Source organism: Dermochelys coriacea, chromosome 10 (genome assembly GCF_009764565.3).
Source record: "Dermochelys coriacea isolate rDerCor1 chromosome 10, rDerCor1.pri.v4, whole genome shotgun sequence".
Taxonomy (NCBI): domain Eukaryota; kingdom Metazoa; phylum Chordata; order Testudines; family Dermochelyidae; genus Dermochelys; species Dermochelys coriacea.
In genome coordinates, this window is record NC_050077.1 from 85499118 (window position 1) to 85524130 (window position 25013).

General features: G+C 61.5%; 4 protein-coding genes across 4 annotated transcripts in view; 3 read left to right on the top strand and 1 right to left on the bottom strand.

The window, feature by feature from the left end:
* Positions 1-9960, top strand: part of SEMA4B (semaphorin 4B) — a 30225-nt gene extending 20265 nt beyond the window's left edge. The window contains exons 3-15 of the mRNA XM_038420594.2: positions 1081-1241; positions 1814-1876; positions 2663-2761; positions 3340-3436; positions 3888-4004; positions 4394-4551; positions 4875-5056; positions 5489-5639; positions 6021-6231; positions 6325-6440; positions 7271-7443; positions 7871-7965; positions 8417-9960. Coding sequence (XP_038276522.1) covers positions 1081-1241; positions 1814-1876; positions 2663-2761; positions 3340-3436; positions 3888-4004; positions 4394-4551; positions 4875-5056; positions 5489-5639; positions 6021-6231; positions 6325-6440; positions 7271-7443; positions 7871-7965; positions 8417-9201 — 2408 coding nt within the window. The 3' untranslated portion in view covers positions 9202-9960. The remainder of the gene's footprint in view (positions 1-1080; positions 1242-1813; positions 1877-2662; positions 2762-3339; positions 3437-3887; positions 4005-4393; positions 4552-4874; positions 5057-5488; positions 5640-6020; positions 6232-6324; positions 6441-7270; positions 7444-7870; positions 7966-8416) is intronic.
* A 3678-nt stretch (positions 9961-13638) lies between these two features.
* Positions 13639-25013, top strand: part of LOC119862551 (tubulin polyglutamylase TTLL13-like) — a 32170-nt gene continuing 20795 nt past the window's right edge. The window contains exon 1 of the mRNA XM_043493988.1: positions 13639-13669. The gene's annotated coding sequence lies outside the window, so the exon portion shown is untranslated. The remainder of the gene's footprint in view (positions 13670-25013) is intronic.
* Positions 13961-19879, bottom strand: CIB1 (calcium and integrin binding 1). The gene is made up of 7 exons (XM_038419180.2): positions 19675-19879; positions 19181-19215; positions 17597-17699; positions 17032-17185; positions 16544-16662; positions 16355-16443; positions 13961-15279 (listed from the first exon to the last, which is right to left on the bottom strand). Exons 1-7 carry the CDS (start codon positions 19723-19725, stop codon positions 15258-15260), a joined length of 573 nt encoding a protein of 190 aa, XP_038275108.2. The 5' UTR covers positions 19726-19879; the 3' UTR covers positions 13961-15257.
* On the top strand, positions 19848-24744 carry GDPGP1 (GDP-D-glucose phosphorylase 1; the record flags this gene model as incomplete). Its single annotated transcript, XM_038419178.2, is given in 4 exon segments — positions 19848-20127; positions 20169-20555; positions 20558-20690; positions 23038-24744. Coding segments are annotated over 4 exon segments (2073 nt in total), but the record flags the coding sequence as incomplete, so codon positions are not given.

The following is a 25013-nucleotide window of genomic DNA, read 5'->3' on the forward strand; positions in this document are numbered from 1 at the left end:
TCCAGGCACCCCAGGTCTCTGCCAGGTTGAAGGGCCTGCTTGGCAGCCAGGAGGTGGGTTTGAATTAATTGTCACCAGGCAAAGGAAGCCCCTGAAGCGTGCCCTGGGGGCAGCACATGGCAGAGACCAGCAGGCCAGGAACCACCAGAAAACACAAGACAGTGACCTCTGGGGTGCACCCCAGGCTCAACTGTGTGGCTTGGTATTACAGCCCGGGAAGGGGAAAAACCCAGTCAAACTGGAAACCAAGGCAAGGGGGTCTCCTTCCACCCAGAGGTCCTGTTACGGATCCACAGGTCCAGTGCTCTGAAACGGGCCTGGGAGACCCCCTCAGTGAGCCAGCCCCCCTGTGTCAGCATCTGCAGCAGTTCTCAGCAGGCGGTGGAGAAGCAGCTGGGTTTAGCTTCCAGCAGGCCCCTGCCTGGCCTTGTTCAGTCCTTGTTCTTGTTCCCAGGCAAACCTGGCTGGTTTTCTGCAGAGGGGGAAGAGGTGTGTGTGCATGGGCCATCCATGATCATTAGGTGCTAGGTACCAAATGTGCGGGCAATTGGAGTGGCCGTTACCCCAGACAGCTAGATCAGTCACACCTGGCTCTCTGCAGAGAGTGAACAACCTGTTCCGGCCAGCTAGTTGATGCAGCATGTCGAGGAAACTGAAGCACACACAGTGTTCACACAGAATATTACAGAAAAGTCCCATTCTGTCAAAGGCCCTAGCCAGCTTCTTGTCACAAAATTGCCACAGGGGCAATTGTCCTCGGGCTCCAAGAACTGGGGGGAACCCAGGGCTGGGCTAGCAGGAGCTGCAGGTTGGGAATGATGGGCACCGGCAGAGTTGGTAGGGTGAGTCTACATTTCACGAGCACTAACGTACCCATGCCATTTGTACCAGGAGGGAGGAGCCACCCCTGCTGGGGGAGCAGCGGGCAGTGCCAGAGTGTGGATTCTGGAGAGCTGGGGGTTGCCCAGTGCCACAGCTGGGGATCAGGCTGTGCCTTGGGATACCCAGGGGTGGGTCTGGCTCTCTGCCCCAGGCTCTAAGCATGGAGGCACTGATGGGCATGTTGCTGGCTTTCCCCAGGCTCCTCCGAGAGACCCGTTTGGCGGTTTGAGAAGGACGGAGTCACCAACTACACGACCTTGCTGCTGAGCCCGGACGGGGCAACCTTGTATGTGGGGGCGCGTGAGTTCCTCTTCGCCCTCAACACCAGCCACTTCCAGCCTGGCCCGCAGCACCAGCTTGTAAGTCACCTGGCCTGGCCCACACGCGCAAGGCAGCAGCCAGGCGTGGGGCCCACAGGTGCAGGGGTGGCTGGACAGCAGCGAGGGCAGCTAGACCAGCCCCTGGGGCAGAAGGAGCCCACTGGCTGGCCCACGTAAGGGCGGGCAGGGGCAAGCACTGGGGATGGGCCTGGCACAGGCTCCCGTGAGATTCCTTCCCCGGCGCTCCCAGCGTCTCTCCTTAGCGCTGCAAGTGGCTGCCTGTCCTGGGAGCCGGCAGGACAGCAAGCTGGGGCTGATGAATTCAGCACAAAGCCAGGCCCTCTCGGAGGAGCAGGCTGCCGGCTTTCACGCACCCCACGCCCTGCTGGCTCACCGGGCCTGGGCGGAGCGGGGTGTTTCCTTGTCACCTCTGGGCTTGGAGCATTGGGGGTGGCAGCTGCTCCCATAGCCAGTCAGCGTTTTCCAGCGTGGCCGGCAGTGGGATGCCCCACGCACCTATGGGCCTGTGGCCGGGGGAAGGGCCATGCCGGCTGCTAGCGGGGGGCGCTACCAGGGAGGGCTCTCCTGATAACCATCCCCCTTGCCCACAGCTGCCCTGGAGCGCGGACAAGGAGAGGAAGAAGCAGTGTGCATTCAAGGGCAAGGACCCCCAGGTGAGTGCTGCCCAGGCCATCAGTGCACTGCCCCCCAGCTCCCCGGCCTGAGCCCTCTGGGGAACAGCGCACTGCCAGCCTGCCCGTGCCAAGAGACCACGGGGATGGGACAGCAGCCCCAGGACTGGGGAGACGGGCCCATTGCTGGGCAGAGGCCTTGAACTGAACCTGCTCAGTGGGGCAATGAAAGCCAGAATAGGGCCTGCTGCCGGCCCTTGTCATAGCGCTGCCTGGATGCAGTCCCCTAGGGGGTGCTGTGGGGCAGAGGCTCAGCGGGGGCTCTCTTCCCTGGCAGTCAGTCTTGGTCCCAGGGCAGCGCTAGGGGGGGAGCAGGGTGGGGACAGCAGGGGGCGCTCTCCAGGCAGGGTTGGCCCATTGCCCAAGGTGGTGCTAGGGCCTCTGTGGTGCAGGGTGGGGGCAGCAGGGGGCGCTCTCCCCGGCGGTCCGTGCTGGCCCCGTTGCCCCAGGGTGGCATTGGGGGCGCTGTGCTGCTGGTGGAGCCGTCTCTTGGGGAAGACGTGAAACTGAGGCCCGGGCTCCTGGCCTGTCCCATGGGGGCCAGTGTTCGTCCGGCCCTGGTCGCTCCATCCGCGTCCCTAGATCCCGCTGGGCTCCCGGGGACCCAGGGCTGCTCTTCCCTGCCGGGCCTGGAACCTGGGCGCAGCAGGGCAGCGCGCTGACTCCTGTGGGGTGGCGGGGCTGGCAGGGGCTGCGGGTGCTGTGTCTGGGGAGGAGCGAGCCCCGGGGCAGGGCAGACTGAGCAGATGCCTGTTGCCTTCCCTGCAGAGGGACTGTCACAACTACATCAAGATCCTGCTGCAGCTGAACAGCAGCCACCTCTATGCCTGCGGGACCGGCGCCTTCAGCCCTGTGTGCACCTATCTGGTGAGTGCTGTGGAGGGCGCCCTGCCCCACGGGGCCTCTCAGTGCAAGCTCTGCCCGGTCCCTCCCGCAGCTCTGCTGCCCCACTCTGCCTGCAGGGAGCACTGGCTTGCGGGGCTCTCCCTGCACCCGTGGCTGGGCCGTGAGGCACCACAAGTCCCTGTCACTCCAGGGACAGAGCTCACTATTCCCCCTCCCGCCCCATGCTGTGTCCTCCCTCCTGCCCCTGTGCTGGGCGATGCTCCGCTGCCTGAGGGAAGAGTTGAGCCAGCCTCGGGCCAGGAGCAGAGTTAGGGGTCAGCATGTGGGCCCCAGAGCTGATCTCTCCCCAGCATCCCTCCTGCACCCAGTTCTCCTTGGCGGGACTCCAGGCCCAGCTCTGAGCCTGGCAGGGCTGTGGCGAGGGCCCTGGCGTGTGATGGGGCAGCCGGAGGGACTTGGAGGACTCAGTAACCTGGCCAGTGACATACCCTGGGGGCATGAGGAAAGGGCAGGAGACTCCGCACCTCCCTTCCCCCGGCTCCTGCCCTCCCCACACCCCTGCCTGACTCTTCCCACTCAGAGCATCGTCTCCTCTGCAGAATGTGCAGAACTTCAGTCAGGCGAGGGAGCTGCTGGAGGATGGGAAAGGCCGCTGCCCCTTCGACCCTGAATACAAATCCACAGCCATCATGGTCGGTAAGGAGGGGTACCTCCCCTGGGGTGGGGATAGGGGTGGGGGGAACGGCTGTGCACCCCGTGGCCCGGCCCATGGGTGAGGAACAGCCAGCTGATGTGGAGATGGAGCCAGTGGGGTGATGCTGGCCCCCTGGCAGAGGGACGCATGGTGCCCACGCCCACAGCTGCCAGGCTGGTGCCTGGGCCCCTGGCTGATGCTGAGCTCTGCTCTCTGTCCCTTCCTGGCCGGATCAATACGTGCCTTCGGCTGGATGGCAGCTGCGGGATAGACATGGCACAAAGCCGGCCCACACAGAGCACAGCTCCCTGCTGGGGGCTCAGAGCACCCACCTGGCGCAGCTGCCCCGAATGAGGGGAGATGACAGCTGGATCTGCTCTGGACCCAGTGCCAGCAGCAGGGAGGGAGGAACTGGTCCCTCCTTATGCCCGTGGGTCTGTCTTTCCCCGGCAGATGGTGAGCTCTACGCTGGGACCGTCAGCGACTTCCAGGGCAAGGAACCAACCATCTACCGGAGCCAGGAGAGCCGCATCTCCCTCAAGACCGAGAACTCCCTCCACTGGCTGCATGGTGCGGGGCTGCTGGAGCAGGGCGGGGCCCAATCCCACCACACCTGGACAGGGGCGAGCAACAGGCAGCCCAGACAAGCTCCAGGAGCACGAGGAGGTGTCAGCCAGGCCTGGCAGGGACGGGGTGGGCTTAGGCTGCTGGTCCCGGTCAGACTTTGCCTCTCACCTTGGGCTGCCCTCCAGTCCCCTCTCCTAGGCGAAGCAGGGCTGGCCTGGGTCACTGCTTGGCTGGGAGCCCCCCAAGGCAAGCTCGGTTTCATTCCTTCCCGTCGCTGCCATGCTCCTCCCCAGAGGAGGCTGCGTCTCAGCCGCAGCGACAAATTGCCCAGACTCCGGGATGCTTTGGGATCCCGGGGGGCTGGCACTTAGGGCTCTGTATTTGGGATTCAGACCCAGCCTTCGTAGGCTCAGCCTACCTGCGGGAGAGCCTGCCGCCTGGCAACTCTGAGGGGGACGATGACAAGGTGTACTTCTTCTTCAGCGAGACTGGCAAGGAGTTCGACTTCTTCGAGAACACCATCGTGTCGCGGATTGCTCGCGTGTGCAAGGTGAGCCACGTAGTGCCCTCATAGGGCGGGGGGGGAGGCACGCATACGTGCTGGGAAGGGCAGCAGTGGCACGCATGCCAGGGAGGGTGCGTGGTGGGGGTGTGTCACGTGCAAACTGATGCATGTAGTCACACCTGTGCAAGGGGAGGCTGTGGTGTCACTGATGGCCCCACCCAGTGTGCTTGTGACTGGGCCTGTAGTGCCATCTGCTGCCCACACAGCTTGCCTGCTTCTCCAGGCTCCGCTTTTCTGATGCAATCGCCCCTCCCTGCTGCACTGGGGGGCCGGGCAGCGCAGGGTGATGCCCACTCTCTCCTTGGCAGGGGGACCTGGGCGGGGAGCGGGTGTTGCAGCGGAGGTGGACCACGTTCCTCAAGGCCCAGCTCTTGTGCTCGCGGCCCGACGACGGGTTCCCCTTCAACGTGCTGCAGGACATGTTCGTGCTCACGCCGGATGAGCAGCGCTGGAGGGACACGGTCTTCTATGGCGTCTTCACCTCCCAGTGGTGAGCGCGGGCGAGGCACAGGGCCCTGCAGCTGGCTCCAGCTAGAGCCGCTCGGACCCAGACCAGGGCGTCTCCCTGCGGCACTGCCAGCAAAGGGGTTATTCTGGGTTAGCAGAGGGGAGTGGGGAATGGGGCCCGGGGCCTTTCCCTGCTAGGGGGCGCTGTCTCTGATCCGGGCCCAGGGTTGGGGGATGATGGGCCCGGGGCCTTTTCCCGCTGGGGGCGCTGGCTGCAGCTGCTGACAGCTCTTCCCTTCCCGTTGTGTGTCCAGCTGTTTGCCTGGTCCAGGTGCTGCGGGGAGCTGTGTGCCAGGTGGATTGTGCCCAGCCCACCCTGCAGGGGCTGAGCTGTCTGCTGGGGCTGTGCAGGGGCCGGGTGTCTCTGGGCGGTTCCAGGACCCTTTTTAGCTGCTGATTTCCCCTCTGGTGCCAGGAACAAAGGGGGCCCGGGCAGCTCGGCAGTATGTGCCTTTGCCATGCGCGATGTGCAGAAGGCCTTCGGCGGGCTCTACAAGGAGGTGAACCGTGAGACGCAGCAGTGGTACACTGACACCAGCCATCCGCCAGAGCCCCGGCCCGGAGCGGTACGTCCCCCTCTCCCAGCACAGCGGGAAGGACTTGCCCCAAACCTGCCTGCTCCTCGGGGCACTGGACTCTCCAGCCTGGTCACACCAGCACAGCCTGAGCCAATCCATACTGCCACCTTCCAGCGCCTCCCAGCCCCTGGGCGTCTTCCAGGTTGTTAGCAGGGGCTGCTGCAGCTCAGGGGGGCCAGGAGAGGCTGGTGTGAAAGGCGCCAGCACTCAGCCCCTGTGCGTGTGCGCCTGCCCTTGCTAATGCCACCAGCCAGCTGTGCGCTCTCCCTGCTGGGGGCTGTGTGCTGGGACTGCAGGCCGTGGGTCTGTCCCGGTGCTGCAGGGCTGTGCTGTCCGTGTGTCTAGCTCTCTTCCTCTCCGCCCTGCCAGTGCATCACCAGCCGCACACGGCACATGAAGATCAACTCGTCTCTCCAGATGCCGGACCGTGTGCTGAATTTCATCAAGGACCATTTCCTGATGGACAGCGCCATCCGGAGCCAGCCGCTCCTGCTGCAGAGCCGTGTGCACTACCAGCAGATCTGCGTGCAACATGTGCGGGGCCTGCACCACACCTACGACGTCCTCTTCCTGGGCACAGGTGGGTCTCCCTGGGGAGCTGGTGGGGGCCTGCTAGGCAGGGTGTTCCAGCCTGGGTGGTTCTACTCAGTGCCCCCCGCTTTGTGTGTTGCAGATGACGGGCGACTGCACAAGGCTGTGAGCGTGAACCAGAAAGTGCACATCATCGAGGAGATCCGCCTTTTCCACGCTGGCCACCCCGTCCATAAGCTGCTGCTGGACCAGAGCCAGGCAAGGCAGCGAGCATGATGGGAAACTCCTGCATCCTCACCTCTGCCCTCCCTCAGCAGGCAACGGCAGGGGCCTGGGGGCATGTGACTCAGGGCGGGTGGGATGGGGGAGCAGGAGCTGCTCCCATACACAGCCTTGGAGCTGCCTTCTGCATGGCGCTCTGCCCAGCCATCCTCCCTGTTCCTGCTGCCCGTAGGCTTTGCACACCCAGAGGGGCCAAGTGCTCTCGGTCAGCCTGTGGGGCAAACTGAGGAGCCAGGGACAAGCCTGGGCTCGCTTCTCCTCATTGCCGAATGGCTCCCAGCATGGTTGGCTCTGGCTTCCTCCCTCGGTAGGGTTTCCTGCACTGAAACAGGCTCGTCAGGGAAAACAAGAGACCCCGTCCCCTGTGGGGAGCCAGGTGGCAGGGTCTGCTCTGCAGGTACTGCCCAGCATCAGGAACTAAGGCGCAAACTCTGTCCCCCCCCCGGTTACCAACAGAAACTCACAACCAGAGCATGGCTCGGCTCAGCCCTTCTGGCCCTGCTGGGCTGCTCCAGGGCTCCTCTGGCCTGCTCAGCACGCACTCGAGAGCCTCTCTCCCCAGAGCAGTGCTCCCCCCGCCCCCCATACCCTGCAGGGGTAACGCCAGTCAGCAGAGCCAACTTAGCCTTTTCCTGCCTGCCGACGGGGCGGGGATCTCGGACACAGACGACAGGTAAACGTGGGTTTCGTGAATGGCACCTGCCACATAGATCCCATCCGGTGATGTCTCCTCGGTGACACGCAGGTGTGCGCTCAGGCACACGCCCTCGGCGTGGGGCTGGCTCACTCTGCTCTCTCCTGCACAGGGCCTGCTTTACGCTGCCTCTTACTCCACCGTGGCCCAGGTGCCCGTCTCCAACTGCAGCCTGTACAGGAGCTGTGGGGAATGTGTCCTGTCCCGGGACCCCTACTGTGCCTGGAGCGGGGACACCTGCCGCAGCGTTGCCCAGTACCACCTGCAGCTGTCGCTGCACCCCCGGTAAGTGCTGGACTCCTGGGCTCGGCCAGCCCCCCGCCCCTCCCTCCCCGCTCGGTCCCCTGCCGCCCCCGCCCCGCTCGGTCCCCTGCCGCCCCGCTCCCCAGCCCCCGCCCCACTCGGTCTCCCCCGCTCGGGCCCCTGCTCCCCAGCCCCGCCCCGCTCGGTCCCCTGCCGCCCCGCTCCCCAGCCCCCGCCCCGCTCGGTCTCCCCCGCTCGGTCCCCCCCCGCCCCGCTCGGTGCCCCGCTCCCCAGCCCCCGCCCCGCGGTCCCCCGCCGCCCCGCTCAGTCCTCCACTCCCCCGCCCCACTCAGTCTCCCGCCGCCCCACTCAGTCCCCCGCTCCCCAGCCCCCGCCCCGCTCGGTCCTCTGCCCTGCTCCTCGCCCCCTCCCTGCACAGGCCGCGTTGACTGCGAGTTTCTCCCTGCAGACCCTGGGCCCAGGACATCGAAGACGCTGACACAGAGAGACTCTGCCGAGCAGCCAACGTGTCCTTGCCCATCCCCCCCCTTCTCCGATCCCCAGGTAAGGAGGCCTTGGGGCACGACCCGCTGGGGTGGGGTGTGCAAGCCTGCTGTGGGGCGGGGGGGCTCTGGGACCTCTGCACAGGGATCCAAGAGGATCCCCCATCTGTCCATTCTAGCTGCCACTTCCCTCCGAAGGGCGGATGGCGTCAGTGCCAGGCCTGGCCAGCTGGGGGCGCTCTCCGAGCACATGGCTGCCGCCCCGCTCCCAGAGCGAGAACACACCCCTCATGTGCATGTAGACCCTGCCGCAACCTGGAGCTGGATCCCCAGTGGCCAGCCCCATTCCCCGGGGAGCCAGGAGAGCCCCCCCATCACATGTGAGATTGGGCCATTGCTGGCCATTCCCACAGCCCAGTTGCTGCCCCGCAGGTGGCCTGGGCCTGGCGTGGGCAGTGGGAGGGCGGTTGGCCGGAGCGGTTCCTGACCTGCCTGTGTGGCGTACTCCACAGCAGAGGGACCGCAGTGCCAGCAGATCCGGCTCCTGCCCAACGCGGTCAGGCCCCTGCCGTGCCGGCTTTTGTCCAACTTGGCCTCGCGGCTGTGGGTGCACAATGGGACCCAGATCAACTCCTCCTACCTGGTGCTGCCGGATGGAGCCCTCATCCTGGTGGGCAGCCTGGAGCGCTTGGGCACCTACGAGTGCTGGTCGCTGGAGGAGGGCTTCCAGAAGCTGATGGCGAGCTACTGCGTGGGTGTGGAGGAGCTGTCCCCGGCGCTGCACGTGCCCCTGGATGCCGCGGGCAGGCCCCTGCCTGGCCAGGACGCCATGGAGACTGTCAGCAACTCCCGTAGCACCTCTGCCGTGGGCAGCGTCTCCTCCCGGCAGGACGGCAAGAGCTACTGGCCCGAGTTCCTGGTCATGTGCGCGCTGTTCGGGGCAGCGCTGCTGCTGCTGGCCCTCTTCGCGCTCTGCCGGCACCGGGACAGCATGAAGGCCTTCCTCAAGCAGGGTGAGTGCCCCGGCGGGAGCCACAGGAAGGCGGGGCTGCCCGTCGAGAGCCTGCCCCTCAATGGCAGCAGCCTGCCCAGCACGGCACCTGACCACAAGGGCTACCAGGCCCTGACCGACAGCTACATCAGCACCCCCCCACATGTGCCCCCGGGCGCCAGCTCGGCCTTCTCCCAGTCAGAGAAGAGGCCCCTCAGCATCCGCGAGAGCTTTGTGGAGGTCTCTCCAGCCTGCCAGAGACCCCGGGTGCGGCTGGGCTCTGAAATTCGGGACTCTGTGGTGTGACAGGCTCGGGGCATGAGCTGAGCCTGTGAGCCGCACCAGCCCCAGCTGCGCTGAGCCTTCCCAGAGACCTGTGCCATCAGGGTGGCCCCACCTCACCCTGCAGCCACCCACCCTGGCTGTAACAATGACCTGCAAACTGCCCAGCGCAATGTAGCACATTCTCCAGCAGGGTTCTCGGGGCGGCAGAGCCCCTCCGTGTATCTGGGAGGCACTCGCACTCCCTGGCAGCCCTTGCCCCAGCCCTGCCACCCATGGGACAGCTCTGGTAGCCAGGGGCTGTTGCCTGGTGCAGGAGCAGGGCGTTCCGGGAAGGCCCAGGGGCTCTGGTGCTGGGAGAGGTGCAGTGGGGACCTACGCGCCTTAGTGGGGTGAACCTGGCCATGTGGGGCATGTCTAACACTGACACGTGTGAACAAGCGACGGACCTGCTGCCGCCTGCATGTGGAGCCCGTTTTGTGGCCAGGCAGGAGAGTTCATCTGTGTCTCATCCCCCTCGTTCCCTATCCTGCTGTGACGTCCTGAGCCCTGTGCAGACATTCACCTGGCGCTTGCCGGGAGCAGGGTCTGGGGCATGTTCTGTGCGTTTGGGCTTTGGGTTGTTTTTACTTTGTGACAATGTGAACTGAGCGTCCGAGCCGCAGCAGGTGCCGTTGTGGGAGTGCTGTCACCATACCAGCTCACACCGTTTGCGGAGGTTCTTGCACAGAAATGAGTTGTTGTCTGTCTTTTTTTATATAAAGTCTGCGTGTGGTCTCGGTGGTGAGTGCGCTGTCCCTAGGGCACGACGGGGCTGTGAGCAGAGATGGGCCTGCGAGAGACTCCTGCAGCCAGAGTTGCTCAGCGCTTCCCAGCAGAAGCCCCTGCTCAGTGAATTGTAACACTGTCAGGTTCTAACTGCTCAGGCTGAAATGCCCCGTGCTGGGGGCTGCCTCGGCCTGAAGGCTTTGAGAGACCAGGGCCAATCCATGGTAACATTTCTTGTAACCACTTCATTAAGCAGCACTGAAGCTTGCAGGCTGTGGAGCGGGGGGGACGACTTGGGGTGGGGGTCCCCCTGTTGCCAGCTGCCTTTTACTGTTCCCATGAAAACTTGGCCAGGGTGTAAGGCTGGAACATTCTTAGCAGGGCCATGCTCAGTAGCCTGGTGAGAGCTTGGCAGCTCCATTTTCTGAAGATTGGTGTGCAGGGAGTGTACTCCTGGCCCCCACGGCTCCTACTACAGGCCAGCCCCACAGCACAACTGAGCGGGCCCCAGCCCAGGGCGGAGGAACTTTCTCTTCCGGTGCTCCTCTCGGGTGCTGGCCTTCAGACCGCGGAGCAGAGAGACAGTCTGCTGTGCTCCCGGCAGGGCTTGACCCACGAGTGGGGAGAACTGGGGCAGGCTGGGAGCGACAGGAGCCACCAGGGTGTGGAGGGGGATGGGGCAGAAGGGTGTGTAGCCGCTAGACCACACTCCCATCCTGAACCTGGGACTGCAGGGGGTGTTCCTGAGTCTCATCAGTGCTCGGCTCTCAGCAAACAGCTGGGAAACACACTGGCAGAGGTGGTCTCTTCTCCCCAGCAGCTGGTCCGCAGAGAGAACTGCCTCCCTCCCAGGGTGTTCTCCAGGGAGTTGTCGGTGCTCGGGCTCCCGGGCGGAGCTGAGAACCTGCTCCTCCCAAACTGCAAGTGCTCCTGTGCCGAGCCAAAGTGTGGGGGGCTGTGCCCGGGGCGTGTGGCTCTCGGTGATTGGGGCAGGAGCTGATTTTAAATGAGCTCTCGTGAGACAGTAGGGGTCACATACGGGCCCCTGGTGGCCAGCCAGCCGTAGCTGACGTATAAGGCCGTGGTAACGAAAAGCCTGTATATTCCGTTTCAAACCTCCTTTCAGCCAAATGCCCCCATTTGGTTGGCCTGGGCGCTGCCCCCTAATTCTAGGCCCCAGAGCTCAGCTTTTCTCTGCAGGGGAGCAGCATTTAGGCCTTTGACTCCCCTACCCGTAGCGAGCTCTCCAGCTTCCCGGCCGTACTGCCATGGCAGCACTCCACAGATCCTGCAGTCGGGCTGGCCGCAGGGACCCATAGGTGCGTAGGGTGCTGTTAGCTCAGTGACGTCTCGTGCTGTGAGCGAGAGGGGCCCGTGAGGCACCAGCACCCTGTGACCAGCCCGAGCTGGAGGCCCAGGGCCTCGTGCACCACACAGGATGGGGAAGAACCACCCAACCTGTTTGCTGCGTTGAAAAGGCCCCCAGCTGGTGGGGGGGAATCACCGAGCTACCAATGGGCTCCTGCCACCGCTGGCGAGATGGGTCAGCAGGGCAGAGCCGACTGGAGTCCCACACACTATCCCTGGGTCAGGGCTACTGCTGCAGGGCCACCTCCTCCAGCACCTACCATGGGCTCCTGGGAGAAGCAGGGGGTGCTGAGTAGGGGGACAGGGGCTGGCTCACACCCTCAGGGGGATGGAGCTGTGCCCAGGCTGGGTGCTGCCTGGAGGGGTACAGAGCCCTGAGTGGGAGTGCTCCGAGAGCTGCTGTGACAGCCCCGAGTCACCAGGGTTCACAGCGCTCTGTGCAGGGAGCCTCCTGTGGAACCTGCCCTGGGGCTCATGGCTAAGGCTATTGCATTGGCAGGCCCTGCACTGTGCCTCCCGGCGACAAGTGCAGCTCAGGGGAATACACCTTCTTGGCTGCCCTTCAGCCTGGGCCCAACTTGGGGGGGGGGGAGGGATAGCTCAGTGGTTTGAGCATTGGTCTGCTAAACCCAGGGGTGTGAGTTCAATCCTCAAGGGGGCCACTTAGGGATCTGGGGCAAAAATTGGGGATTGGTCCTGGGGTTGGAGTAGATGATCTCCTGAGGTCCCTTCCAAGCCAGATCTTCTATGACCGATTACCTGGGAGGGAGAGCTGGCTGCTGGATGAGTCCGAGCTCTCACAAGGAAGTCAGCCGGAGAGATTGCCAGCACTTGAACCAAGAGCATCACAGCAGCGTGGCTAGGCTCTGGCTGACCAGAACGGTCTCTGCTTTAACCTTCGCTGCCCTAAAGCCTTGCTATGCCGTGTCAGTAGCCTGAAAACCTGACTTGTCACTGCAGGTGCTGGGTGAGGTGCACTAATCCCAGTGGAGTGGATGAGTCTCCAGTGGGCCTGGCTGAATGGAGCTCACAGGGGGGTTACAGGCCCACAGGTCCAGCCGAAGGAGGCAGTGATGCTGTGTGCATGACCCTGGAGGAAGCGGAGACACCAGGGGGTCTGGCTCACTGAAGGGATTCCTCCTAGAGTCCGTGCCAAAGCGGGGCTGTAGCACCGATCCTGTGGATCCACGACAGTGGCAAACGTAAGCAAAACCCACCTCATCCACCACCCCTTTTTTTTTTGTGCAGCTGCAGAGCCATGAGAACCAGCAGCACGCACTACCACTTGGCCTGTCCTCACCAAGCACATGGCCCCTTTGCAAACAGGTTCACGTATGCTACAGAACTGCCCCGAGACTGAGCCGTGGGGCCGTGCTGTGGGCTGCTGGAGTATGGGAGACTGAGCAAGGTGGGCAGGCATTACAGCCAGGTGGCTTTGGACTGGGCTAAAAGGCAGGTACTTGGCCTGTGTAAATCTTAGTTCAGCAGGGAAGAGAGAGAGACTTGAATTTCCACCTTCTTTGCTCCCTCTTGTTGAGCTCTTACAGTTCAGTAGGATCTAGTGTCCTCAGCCAGGTGCGAGACCCACTGCCAGGTGCTACCACACAGTCATTGACCCTTCTAAAAACCCCTCTCAGCCCTGGGAATGCATGGTTCTCGCTGCACTGTTACTGGGCAGTTTTAAATGGACCGGTCTGTTAGTTGTGTGTCCCATCCCTGGAGCATGTCTCCACAGGCCACAAGTCTACCAGCAGGCCGGACCGTTTGCAATACCATGCCCCTGGGGTTAGTGAGGCAGGTCATGGTGCTATTAGGCCCTTGGGGAAAGCCCATCTCTAATACCCAAGCGAGAGAGCGTCTGGCTACTGGCTCTGGGAGAGGCCTCCCTGGAGTTTGGCAATACTGACAGGTGAGGTGTCCACTGCATAATTCCCCATGACAGGCATGAGGCTCCCGCTGCTCCAGGCAGCTCAGCCCCGGACTCAGATTGGAAACAAATTCCTTTAGCACTGCCAGGAAACCTCCCATCTGAGCACAGCTTCCCCCACCCAGAGTATTGGGGGCAGGAGTCCATCGCTCTGCTAGGAATAGCAGGCCCCCAGTCTCATCAACGGATGGGCCCTGCAGCCCCTAGGATATGCCCATACTGCACTCCACTTCACTAGAGGGGGAGGGAGACGTAACAGGAACAAGAGGACTTGTGGCACTTTAGAGACTGTTTTCATCATGCATCCGATGAAGTGAGCTGTAGCTCACAAAAGTTTATGCTCAAATAAATTTGTTAGTCTCTAAGGTGCCACAAGTCCTCTTTTTCTTTTTGCGGAAACAGACTAACACAGCTGCTACTCTGAAACCTGTAATAAGAACAGTGAATGGATGGGGAGGGAGAGGACTCAGGGCCCAGTAACCCTAAGGAGCAAGGAGTACCAGTGATGGGGCAGGAGAGACTATAACTTCTGCCCCATCTGGCCTGACACATCCAGCCCAGGAGGCAGTCTGCAGCCTCCAGTAGTCCAGCTGATGGCAGCTTGCTGCAGGCTGCGCACAGCATGGCTCAGGGGCTGCTTGTCCTGGGGGGTGGAGAAACTGACTCCACCCATCTCCCTGCAGAGACATCAGTTACACTTACACATGACAGGCCCAAGGGTAAGACTTCAGTTGTTTATTCATTCTCCATACATGGCTGAGCAGCTCCCCACCCCGTGCAGAATATTGCAGGCCTCTCTCCCATGGTAGGGGAGCGCCCAGCAGAGCTGCATGGGGAAGCCAGCTGCTTTACCACATGAAAGAAAGGGTAGAAAGAAAGACAGACAGACACCCTGAATCTTTGCTCCCCCAGCAGGCACTAGCACCACATCAGACAGCAGCTGGCAGGGTGGGACCACCAAGTGGAGCGTTCTGCCTGGCAGCCATTGCCTTCCCCTGGCCTACATCAACTGAGTAGCAGGGGAAGGACCCAGGGCCAGGGTGCCTGACAACGGGAATCAGCTGCTGCTTTGGGAAGGAGGTAGGCACTGGCAGACACACTGACGGGCAGGGCAGGGCAGACTGGGAGTGGCACAGGCAGAAGCTTTACAAGTCAGTTCTCAGCTGTGGCCCATGCCAGGCCCTGCCAGGACACTCCCCGCCTCTGGCTGAGCAGAAAGCTGTGCATGGTCCCAAAGGAGGGAGTTGGAAAGTGGGCAAAGCTGCGGCACTGCAGCGTTTTAAGGTGCCAATTACATTATTGCATAGTAAAACAAGCCCCTTGTGCTACATTCCTTTGCCAGACCCCTGGCCCATGTGAGGCAGCCTCAGGGAACCAGCCAGGCCCGCTGCATTCACAAGGACTCCTTGCTGGAGCCCTAGCTGCCAGTTTGCTAGTGGAAGGCAGAAAGAGAGGCTCAGGAAGGTGAGCCCGGGATTATCACAGGCCCCTAGCAGGAGTTCCCCTCTCCAGCTCAGGATGTCCCGGGTAGGCCCAGAGGACTGCACCTGGTTTGCATAGGAGTAAGCCCATGAAAATATAGCCTATGGAGACAAAAAATCCCAGCATGCTTTGTGCCAGGTTGATCCCAGCAGCCTCTGCTCTGATCCAGGTATGACTTGACAGGCTGGGACCTGTAGCCTCCATGGGCCAGGAGTTTGTTTGAAGCACAAGGCAGCTGCATTAAGGACTCTGTGACCCTACCCTTGCAGGCCAAGAAGAACACAGAAGGCACAGCATGCTGGGCAGGAGAGGTCTTGTGCCATGGAGTCCTGCATAAGGCACTATGGAAGGAGTGCTCCAAGGCACCGGACTCCTAGCACAATACTGGAGTCACCAATATTATTGCATGTTTGCCAGAGGAGGAAGGATCCAGCACTGTGCAGTGATGGTGCAGAACCACGCAGCAGGCTAGGAAGGGAAAGACCATGGGCACAGCCAGCCACAGGACACCTCCGCTGGAAGGGACGTGGCGCCATCACAGCACAATCTTGAAGGAACTGAAAGAGAGACAGTGACCAGCCCATTCTCACATGCTATGCCACAGGGGAGCTACTCACTGAGGGCACCGTCTCCTGGTGGCAGAGGAAGGGCTGTATGCACCATGGTATGAAAGGAGCTCAAAAGGGGACATGGCAGACCCAAGCAGAATGCAGCTGGTATTTAAGAGGATTCTGGACATCTCCTGCCAATGGCTTGAGGGGGGTGCACCCTGGATACCCTGAGCATGGTCAGACAGCCCCCATCAAGCTAGCAAAGAAACAAGCTAGAGGAGACAAGTGGCCAAGGAAGGGGGTGCATGAGCCCTAGAATGGGGGCAGGAGGGCAGTCTGGTGTGTGAGGCTCAGGATTAGAAGATGGGAGAACTGGGTTCTCCTGCTGCCATGGTGTGACTGTAGACAAGCAAAGCCTGTGCCTCCGTCCTCCTGTGAAAGGAGAAGGCCCTGCCGTGGCCGGGTGGAGCTCATTCTGGTTGCGAAGCAGGAAGGACGGGCCGGTGGTAACGAGACTGGCCTGGGATTTGGAGCCATGGATTCTACTCCCAGCTGTGCTACAGCCTCCCTGTGTGATTCTGGCGAGTCTCTTCCTACCCCACCTGCAGCATGGAGATAAGAGCCCTTCCTCCTGCTCGACCAGCTGCGTTCTGTCTGCAAGCTCCTTGGGGCAGGTACTGGCTCTCCACTTACATATAGCACCCGGTAGAAGGGGCTGGAGACCAGACAAATGAGTGGCACATCTAGGCGCTGCCACAATGCAGCTTGCTAGGAAGGGGTCAGGAGCCACAGCCCCATTGAACCAGGATTTTGGTGCTTTAGGAAGTGTTCCCTGAGCATTGCGTGGCCTCAGTGGACGGGGCTAGAGATGGGCAAAGGTTTCTTCACTGCTGAAGCAAGGAGCTGCTCTAAAAAGTCCATGTCTGTGCTTTTAGCCCTGCTACCAGCTGGGAGATCTGTGCCCACTCCGCACAGAGAGTTAAGCAAACCCCCCTTCCACCCACTGGCTAGCTTTCCCTGCCTAGCAAGTGCTGGATTTTCTCCAGGCAGACACTGCAGCAAGCAGTGGAGACGCAGGTACCTGGCAAAGTCCGGTGATCGAGAAATGACATGCTGGAACTCGGAGAGGTTAATGGTCCCATCCTTGTCAATATCGGACTCCTCCAGGATCTGTCAGGGAAAGGGAAACACCAGCCCTCAAAGCCTACTTGAGCAGCCCCAGCGAGCCCTCCTGGCCAAGCCCCACAGACGTCGGGCTTGTTGCACTCACGTTCTGGATGAGCTGATCCATCTCTGAGTCACTCAGCCTAGTCTCATCTCCTTCCCCTGTCAGGCAGTTCACCAGCTTCTCCAGGTCCTTCCTGTCCAGTGTCCCATCGTCATCAAAATCTTTGGGGGAAACGTCCAGGTTATCATCAGATACAGTTGCCCATGAGATCCTGTTTCCATGGCAATGGCCTAGCGACACAGGAGATTCACAAGCAGGAGTGTTCCCAGAGAAGGGCTCTTGGCTGGGCCTCAGGCTTGCCCTGGGGGCCTCGCAGCCTCCCTGTTGCAGCTGAGGTAGGGCTGGCCAACGCCACAATCTGCTCCAAGCACCTCAGACTGCAGCTGGGCAAAGTCATCCATGGACAGCAGGTTCCTGAAGTGACCCCCTCCGTGAGAGCCACCCCGAGAGCAGCAGCCACCCCAAGCCCCCCTCCGCACAGCCAGGGCGGTGAAGCAGAGCAGTCTCCCCGGGGCCTGGCTGATCTCTACCGAAGATGCGGAAGGCGTAGTGGGATTTGATCTCCACCGTGGCCGTGTCACTGAAGACGCTCAGCAGGTCGAGGAAGTCTTCGAAGGACATGCTGCCCTCCCCATCCTCTGCAGTGGAGAAGACCCGGCAGATCCGGTCCTGGAATGGGTTTGCCTGTCAACACATGTGGAGTCATCACTGGACTGAGGCACCAGGGCTTCCCAGAAGGGGCAGATGATCACAATGGGCCCTTCCAGCATTAAAATCCCTGACTGCGTGGAGACTCTTAGAACTTCCTGTGCAATTCCATTTGCCTGCAGCACCTGCATGGCCTGGGAAGCTGGGCACCATGCCGACGGACACCTCTTCCCACAGCCCTGGCAGCTCAGCCGGGAAGGGGAAATGGAGCAAGCTCACCGTGACTGGAACCGCCTCCCTGATTGCAGAGCATGCCCAAAACAAACGGCAGCTGCCCCCCAGGCAGGACCCAAGTCTTGGCCCAGAACCAAGAGATCAGAGGGACTGACCTGGTTCCTCCTAGGGCAGGGTGTGGGGAGGCCAAGCAGCAGGGGGTGTGCACCATACCCTCAGCTCAGGCAGTGTGAGGATCTTGCTCTTGGGGACTCTTTTCAGCAGGATACTCTCCCTCTCCTCCTTTGGCAGCAGCTCACTGAATCTCTTGTGGGCGCTTTGGGAGACAAGAACAATTAGAGCATGGCAGAGCTGCTAAAAGTCTGGGTCAGAGGCTGCTGAGCTCAACTGGGAGCCCTGCCGGGGTGGAGAGAGAATTCTTCCCCAGAGCTGCCTGGTGCGGGTGACTATTTCCCAGCCCTGAGCATGCTCCCCATGCTACACCAGAAACAACACCCTGACGCAAACAAGGGGTGAGGGAAGAGGAACAGTGTTAGCCAATCAGTCCCTGGCAGGCCAGCTCTCTTCTCTCCCCTCTACAGGCACCACAACATCCACACTGCCACCTGTGCCAGCTCCTAGACACACCCCACTGTGATCCCCCATCCCACTCCTGTCCTGTCACAGGGTGGCACTCAGACACTAGCCTATGCCAGGCTGCTGTGCTCTCCCCCTCTCTCAGCTCTGAGGCAGCTGTAGAGGTTACAGTGATGGGTGGATGCCAGGAAGGGACACAGCAGGTAGCAGCAGTGACATCACCACACAGGACTCCTGTGCAGGGCTTGGGCCTAGCACACATTGCATTACTCGCTCTCAGCCAGGGTGTCACTGGCAACCAGGCTAGGCTGAGTTTATGCCAACAGCTTCACATGCAGCAAAGCAGCATTAGACAAGACTCTGTGCAGAGCCCATGGACATTTGCAGCTACAGCATCATAATATCAGGAGGGCAGACGCTGACACACGGCCCAGCCTGGAGATCTTATTTTTCCTGCTTCACCTCAAGCAGCCCATCAGCGCAGCCAGCAAAGCCAGATGCCACAGAGAGCAGCAGGCTAGAAACACCAAGAAGCCACCACACCCTGAAGCAAAGTCCAGCGCACAGAGGGCTAGGCTCAAAGTGCCCTTGTGCCAGGAAACACACCAAGATGGGGAGCAAGAGCAGGAAGAGGCTCCAGGTCAGAAGGGAAGCGCTACCTGGCCACTGCTGCACCACACTCCCCTCCTGCTTTGCACACACCAAGGGCTGGGATGCTTGACCCTTAGGCCATGCTTCCATATCCACCTCTACCCACTTCAGGGTGCGATGCAACCGATGCCAACATCCCAGCAACTTGGAGCAAAGGAATAAAGTGCCCCTGCACTGGCTCTTGCACTCAGGGCGGATCAGCGTACAAGCAGGCTCAGGCCAGTCTGACTCTAGGGCTGTACTAACACCAGGGCTCCCCTGGGAGCAGAGACAGCCTCGCTTGTGCTCAGCCCTGGAGCCTGGCTGCTCTCGGAGGCCTCTACTGCTGCCCGCCGCTGCCCAGGAGCGGCAGCCTCACGGCTGGGTCCAGCTCCTCTAGACCCCTCCCCACTGAGCTCTGGCACCTTCTGCCTGCAATTACTATCCCCCTCCCCACGTGGGCTGGGGGCTGCTACCCAAGGGCCCAGCATCTGGCCTGCCTCCTCCTGTGTAGACCTGGCCCCACAACTCGGCACGAGCCCTCGGAGCGGTCCCTGGGGCCGGAAGGGAAGTCAGCCGAGGGGTGCTTACAGCAAGATCTCCTGCTTGCTCAGAAAGGTCAGCTCCTGGGAAAGAGAGAAGAGGGGAGTTATCCCTGCACCTCTGCCGGGGCACCTCAGCCGAGGGGGCTCCCGGCGCCAGCCTGGGGTCGCAGGCAGCCCTGCCCAGAGCCCTGCCGGGGGTGCCCGCAGCTGCTGAGCTCCGCGCCAAGGAGGGGCCACGCTGGGGGGACGAGGCAGCGGCCCGGGGGGCAGGGCGCGCGCTCAGGTGGGGGGGAGGGGAGGGGCCCGGCCCGGCCCGGCGGGGGGGCAGGGCGCGCGCTCAGGTGCGGTGGGGAGGGGAGGGGCCCGGCCCGGCCCGGCGGGGGGCAGGGCGCGCGCTCAGGTGGGGGGAGGGGAGGGGCCCGGCCCGGCCCGGCCCGGCGGGGGGGCAGGGCGCGCGCTCAGGTGGGGTGGGGCCCGGCCCGGCCCGGCGGGGGGGCAGGGCGCGCGCTCAGGTGGGGGGGGGCGCGCCCGGGGGGGTACCTGGTACTCGCCCAGCAGGTCCCGCGGCAGCTGACTGGCCGAACCCCCCATGGCGGCCCCGGACCCAACTTCCGCAACTCCGGCCGGGCCCTTCGCAACTTGCTCCGCTTCCGTCTGCCGGGACGTCAAGTCTCCGCCTCCGGGAGCCCGCGCCCTGGCAACGCCCCGCTTAAAGGGCCACCGCCTCCCGCAGCGGGGCCGGCTGGGAGCGGGGCCCCCCCCGAACGCTGCCGCCCGCTGCCCCGTCAGCGCTGGGCGACGGGACTCCTGCTCTGCCGTGCGTGAAGTTGGCAAAACCCCCTGGTCCCTTCCCAACGCGGGCTGCTTCTGGGTGCTGCAGCCGCTCGCTCTGCTCCGCACGGACCCCCAGCCTGGGGGCCAGGCCCCACGTGCGGGGTGAGGTGGGACAACGGTACCTGCCATGTTGTCAGCACTGCCAGAGTACAAATAATCCCAGCACAGAGCGCGCCGTGTGCCGGGCGCCGCCGGGACCTCCAGCGCCGGGCGCTCTTCTCCGTGTGCCGGGCGCCGCCGGGACCTCCAGCGCCGGGCGCTCTTCTCCGTGTGCCGGGCGCTGTGCTCTGTGTCCCAGGCACTGCCTGCTGGGGGGTGCGGGGAGAATCTGGAGCTAACCCCCCCCAGGCAAACCGCTGGAGTTAAACACAATTTCTACCCCGTTCTGCATCTGTGCGGCCTGGCTGCCAGGAGCCGTTCCCCGCAGCTCCCTGCTTCCCAGCCAGGCCCGGCCGTCTCTCCCTCCCTGGGACGCGGAGCCCAGGCGCCGCAGCGGGGAGTGGCCTGCAGGTGCTGGGGGAGACGCTCCAACAGCAAATCCTGCTGCTGCAGGCGCCGGCTCCAGCGTCTCCTCTGCCGACCCGAACCTTGGATCCCGCCCGGGCAGCCGAGACATCGCTCCCGTCCTCCCGGAGCCGCTCCGCCGCCGGGCCCAGGGCTCTGCAGCAAACCCGGGCCCTGCAGCCGGGGAGCCACCAGCGGGTCCCGCAGGCCGCCGGCCGGTAAGTGCTGGCTCTGTCCGCCCGCAGCAGCCTGGCGCGGCGCTGCCCTGAGGGCCCAACCTGCAGCCGGGCGGCTGGCGGCTCCGCAGGGCCCGAGCAGCCGGAAACGAGCTTCATTGCGAGCGAGCGGCTCAGGGCCGGGCTGCGGCCGGAGCTGGGCGCTGCGGGTGAAGCGGCGGGCCGGGCGGCTGGGAGAGGGAGGCCCGCCCGGCGGTGAGTTTCAGCGCGGGAGAGGTGTTGGTGGGCAGGGTTTGAGCGAGGAGAGACAGAACTGTCTGTAACTGTTAGCACGTGTGTGCCCACGCATGTCTGTGTGATCATGTGAACACCCCTGCAGACATGTACATTGCCTGTACTGCCCGAGTCTAGACAGGGGGCTCCTGGATCACTGGGGACAGGCTCCCTTACGCTCCTCTACTGTGCTGGCCCCTGCACCACCGTGATCCTGGCTTCTCTCTGTATGGGTCTCACAGCCCCTGTCCTGCACCGTGGGAGCACATTCTTGGTATTTAAAACTAGAACTAACAATAACTCTCTCCAGCGTTAAGAGAAAAGGAGGACTTGTGGCACCTTAGAGACTAACAAATTTATTTGAGTATAAGCTTTCGTGAGCTACAGCTCACTTCATCAGATGCATTTGTTATTTAATTTGTTAGTCTCTAAGGTGCCACAAGTACTCCTTTTCTTTTTGCGAATACAGACTAACACAGCTGCTACTCTGAAATCTCTCCAGCGTTATGTCCCAGGCCTTAGGAGAAGCATGGTGATTAGCTGACAGGGTCATTGTGTGGGTGATATCTGGGGAGTGTGCTGTGCGGGAATGGGAAGACAGACAGACAGCTGGCCAGCAAGACAAAGAGTAAAGCCCACAGCCTCTTCTCTCGTGGGGCAGTGAGTTCCATTGCCCAGCTCCATCTCGGTCTCCTGCACTCACAAACCCCAGTAGTTTCCTTGGCCCCCTGCTATGCGGCTGTCTCGAGAAATCATGCGGGGAGGGGTGATCTCTGGGGTAGCTAGAATGATCCCAGGCAGTGCTGTGACTGCAGGACAGAGATCTTGCGCTAGGCTCTGTATTCAATGGAACTGGGGGTCAGTGCCACTGCCAAGAGCAAAGAAGCCTGTGGCACTTTGCTCTTGGGGACCTGCACTGCTGGCGTTTTATCAGCCGGCGTGGCGGCTTTCCTAGGACCCGCTTTAGCAATGATACAATTGTCAATGCTTTGCCCTTGCACCAGAGGATCTCACACACCTCCTAACCACTAGCAAACCCTCTCAGCCCCCTGGGAGGTCAATATTCTCCCCGGGTGATGGGTGGGGAAGAGACTTTTCAAAACACACAGTGACTCGGTTGGGGACTAGGACCAAGCAGCCTGACTCCCAGAACCAGTGTCAGCACTCCCCTGCTCTGCGGCCAGAACACTGTCAGTGGAGGCCTTGGCATTTTGTACAGACAGGCTGTTTCTCTTTGCTGGTGGCTCCTGGGGCTGCCCTGGGAAGGGAACTAGCTGCCAGCTCAGAGGATGGGGCACCAGGAGGAAAAAGCAGGAATAGCGTGGGCTTGACATTGCAGGAAAGTGTAGGAGAGCCCCAGGGGAAGTGGCCAAGGCATCATCCCTGCATTCCAGGTCAGGATTGAGAAGGTGGCTTTGGGGTGAGCTAGGAGGTCTGCAGGGTGCTGAACTCAGGCTGGGTGAGCCCTGCAGTCAGTCTGGGCTCAGTTCTCTAGTCCTGTGTGCATGGGGCGGGGGAGGGTTGGGCTGTTCCCCTCTTGGTTGCAAGACCTGGAAAGAAGCATTCGTGTCAGGCAGGCAGGCTGTCCAGCAGGAGAGTCATGCCCAGAGGCAAAGGAGAGGGGCCCCCAGCATGACTGAGAACCCTGCGGCCAACCAGCCTGGGCAGGTGGTCTCCAGGCTCGGCTAGAGTTGTGCAGCTTTTTTCTGTGGGGCTTGCTCCAGGAGGAGCTCTCTTAGATAGCCAGGAAACTGCAGGATCCTGCCTCACCTGCCCCACTCCTCACTGGGAAATCTGCAGGGGAGGGGAAGGAGCAGGCGGAGGGAGAGAAACTGAAAGCGAGTGCTTAGCAGCTGCCTTAGGATTTATGTCCCCCGGGGAAGGGAGTGGGTCAGGGCACGCTTTCTCAGGATGGGAGAAGGTGTTTGTGTGGGACCCCCTTGATCCATGTCCCCATAACTGCCCCTGGTTATTCCATTGTCTGTTTCAGAGGGGGTGACCAGATATCCCGATTTTATAGGGACAGTCCTGATATTCCGGGCTTTTTCTTCTATAGGCGCCTATTACCCCCCATCTCCTGTCCTGATTTTTCACACTTTCTATCTGGTTCCTCTAGTTTCAGATCAGCTGGAGATGCTGCCTGCAGGGAACCCCTGAGCGGGTGCTGCTACTCCTCTACCATGGCAGCATCCCTGGGTGACAGCCAAGTCCTCCGTGAAACATTGGGGTTGCCCTCCCAGGAGCAGCCAGAGCGCCGTGCAGTGTCCTGTGGGGAGGACTTTGTTTATGGTGAAGAGGATTTTGTTCTGTGTGGGGTTGGGTGGTGGAGAAGCAGGTCAGAGGGGCCAGCAAGCCACACCATGTCTCATTTTGACAGAGCTTTGCAGTCCAGCTGGGAGGAAAAGATGAAGCTGGGTTTGTTCAGGTATCACCTGGGGGAGCTGCAGACCCGTATCTTGCCTGGGAATGTCCGGTTTGTGGCCCAGCTGAACATCCAGAGAGGTCTGGAGAGGAGAAGGCCACAGGACATCCAGAGTGTCAGGCAGAAATTCGACCCCCAGCAATTCCATTTCAATAAGATCAAACCAGGGGAAATCCTCTTCCATATGGTCAGGGGCCCTACTCCCCACCATCCCAGCAAGGGGTGCTCTCAGTTCCAAGGGGACCCGCCGGACTCCAGACTCCCAGGGACACCTGACTGCATCCTAGTGGTGATTAATGTCAGCCCTTTGGAGTTTGGACATGTGCTCTTTATTCCAGACCCCGCTCTCTGCCTGCCTCAGATTCTCACCCAGGAGCTGCTCCAGTTTGGGCTGGAGTCGGTTCTTCTCAGTGCCCACCCAGGCTTCCGTGTTGGGTTTAACAGCCTCGGAGCCTTCGCCTCAGTCAACCACTTGCACCTACATGGATTTTACCTGGATTGGGAGCTCCTGATCGAGACTGCCCCAGGCGAACTCCTGTGCCCCACACTCAACTTCCACTTCCTGGGGGGAGTCCCAGCCCCAGGGTTCCTGTTCTACAGTGAAGGGGAGGGCCTGGAGGCCCTGGCACACAACATTTGCCGAGTCACTGACTACCTGGTGGATAAAGAGATTGCACACAACGTGTTTGTGACCCGAGGAACTGCTCCTGGGGAGTCAACCCACTCAGAGAACCGCTCTGGAATCCGGGTGCTCATCTGGGCCAGGAGGTCCTGCTTTGGGACCAAAGAGGAAGCTGCATTTAATGTGGCACTTTGTGAGCTGGCTGGGCACTTGCCCATCAAAACTGCCCAGGACTTCCAGAGCCTTACAGAGACAGCAGCCATTCACATCATCCAGAGATACCTCCTCCCTGAGCCACAGCTGTCACAGCTCCGAGATCAGCTGGTGACACTTCTCACAGAGTAACCACATGGGCTCCGCATTGCACATGGCGTCGCACTTTTCAAGTCTCACTCTTGCGTATTTTGTAACTGCTGTAGAATCATTCATTGGGGCAGTCGGGGAGCAGGGATTATGCTCTGGATTTGCCTCCAGGATCCAACATGGAGGCAACCTTGCTGTTTGAACCACTGCCCCTCTCCCTGCGGGCACTGCAGACTGGATCCTCTGGGACGCTGACTGGCCTGTTGTACCATCATTGGCAAGAAAGGAAGAAAGATCTCTATGGCGGGCTTTGTCCTTAACCTCACTTACCCATGTGAGTTTAGGTGGGGCTCTGCGGTGTGCTGGGAGTGGGAGATAAAGCGGGGGGGGTGACCCCCAAGTTCCTGATCTAGTTAATGACTGAACTGTTGGCTAGTTTCTGGAGAATACAGCCAATAAACCCCCACCTTTGGAAATACCACAGCATCACGCAGTTCCTGTCTGCTTTCTTTCCAATAGCACATGGAAAAGGGCCAGTTTGATCAGAATGTGCCTGCGTCCCAGTGGCCTTTCTATTCCCCGGAGCAGCTCCCAGCATGTACCAGTCAGAGCTTATCACTTTATTTCAGTGCCACCATGACAGGCACCCTAAAAACACCATCGATAGATAGCCCTGCAGAGCCCCTCAGCTCAGAGAGATGGGCTGGAGTCTACCCTAACCTTGCAAACCCCCCCAGTTTGGGGA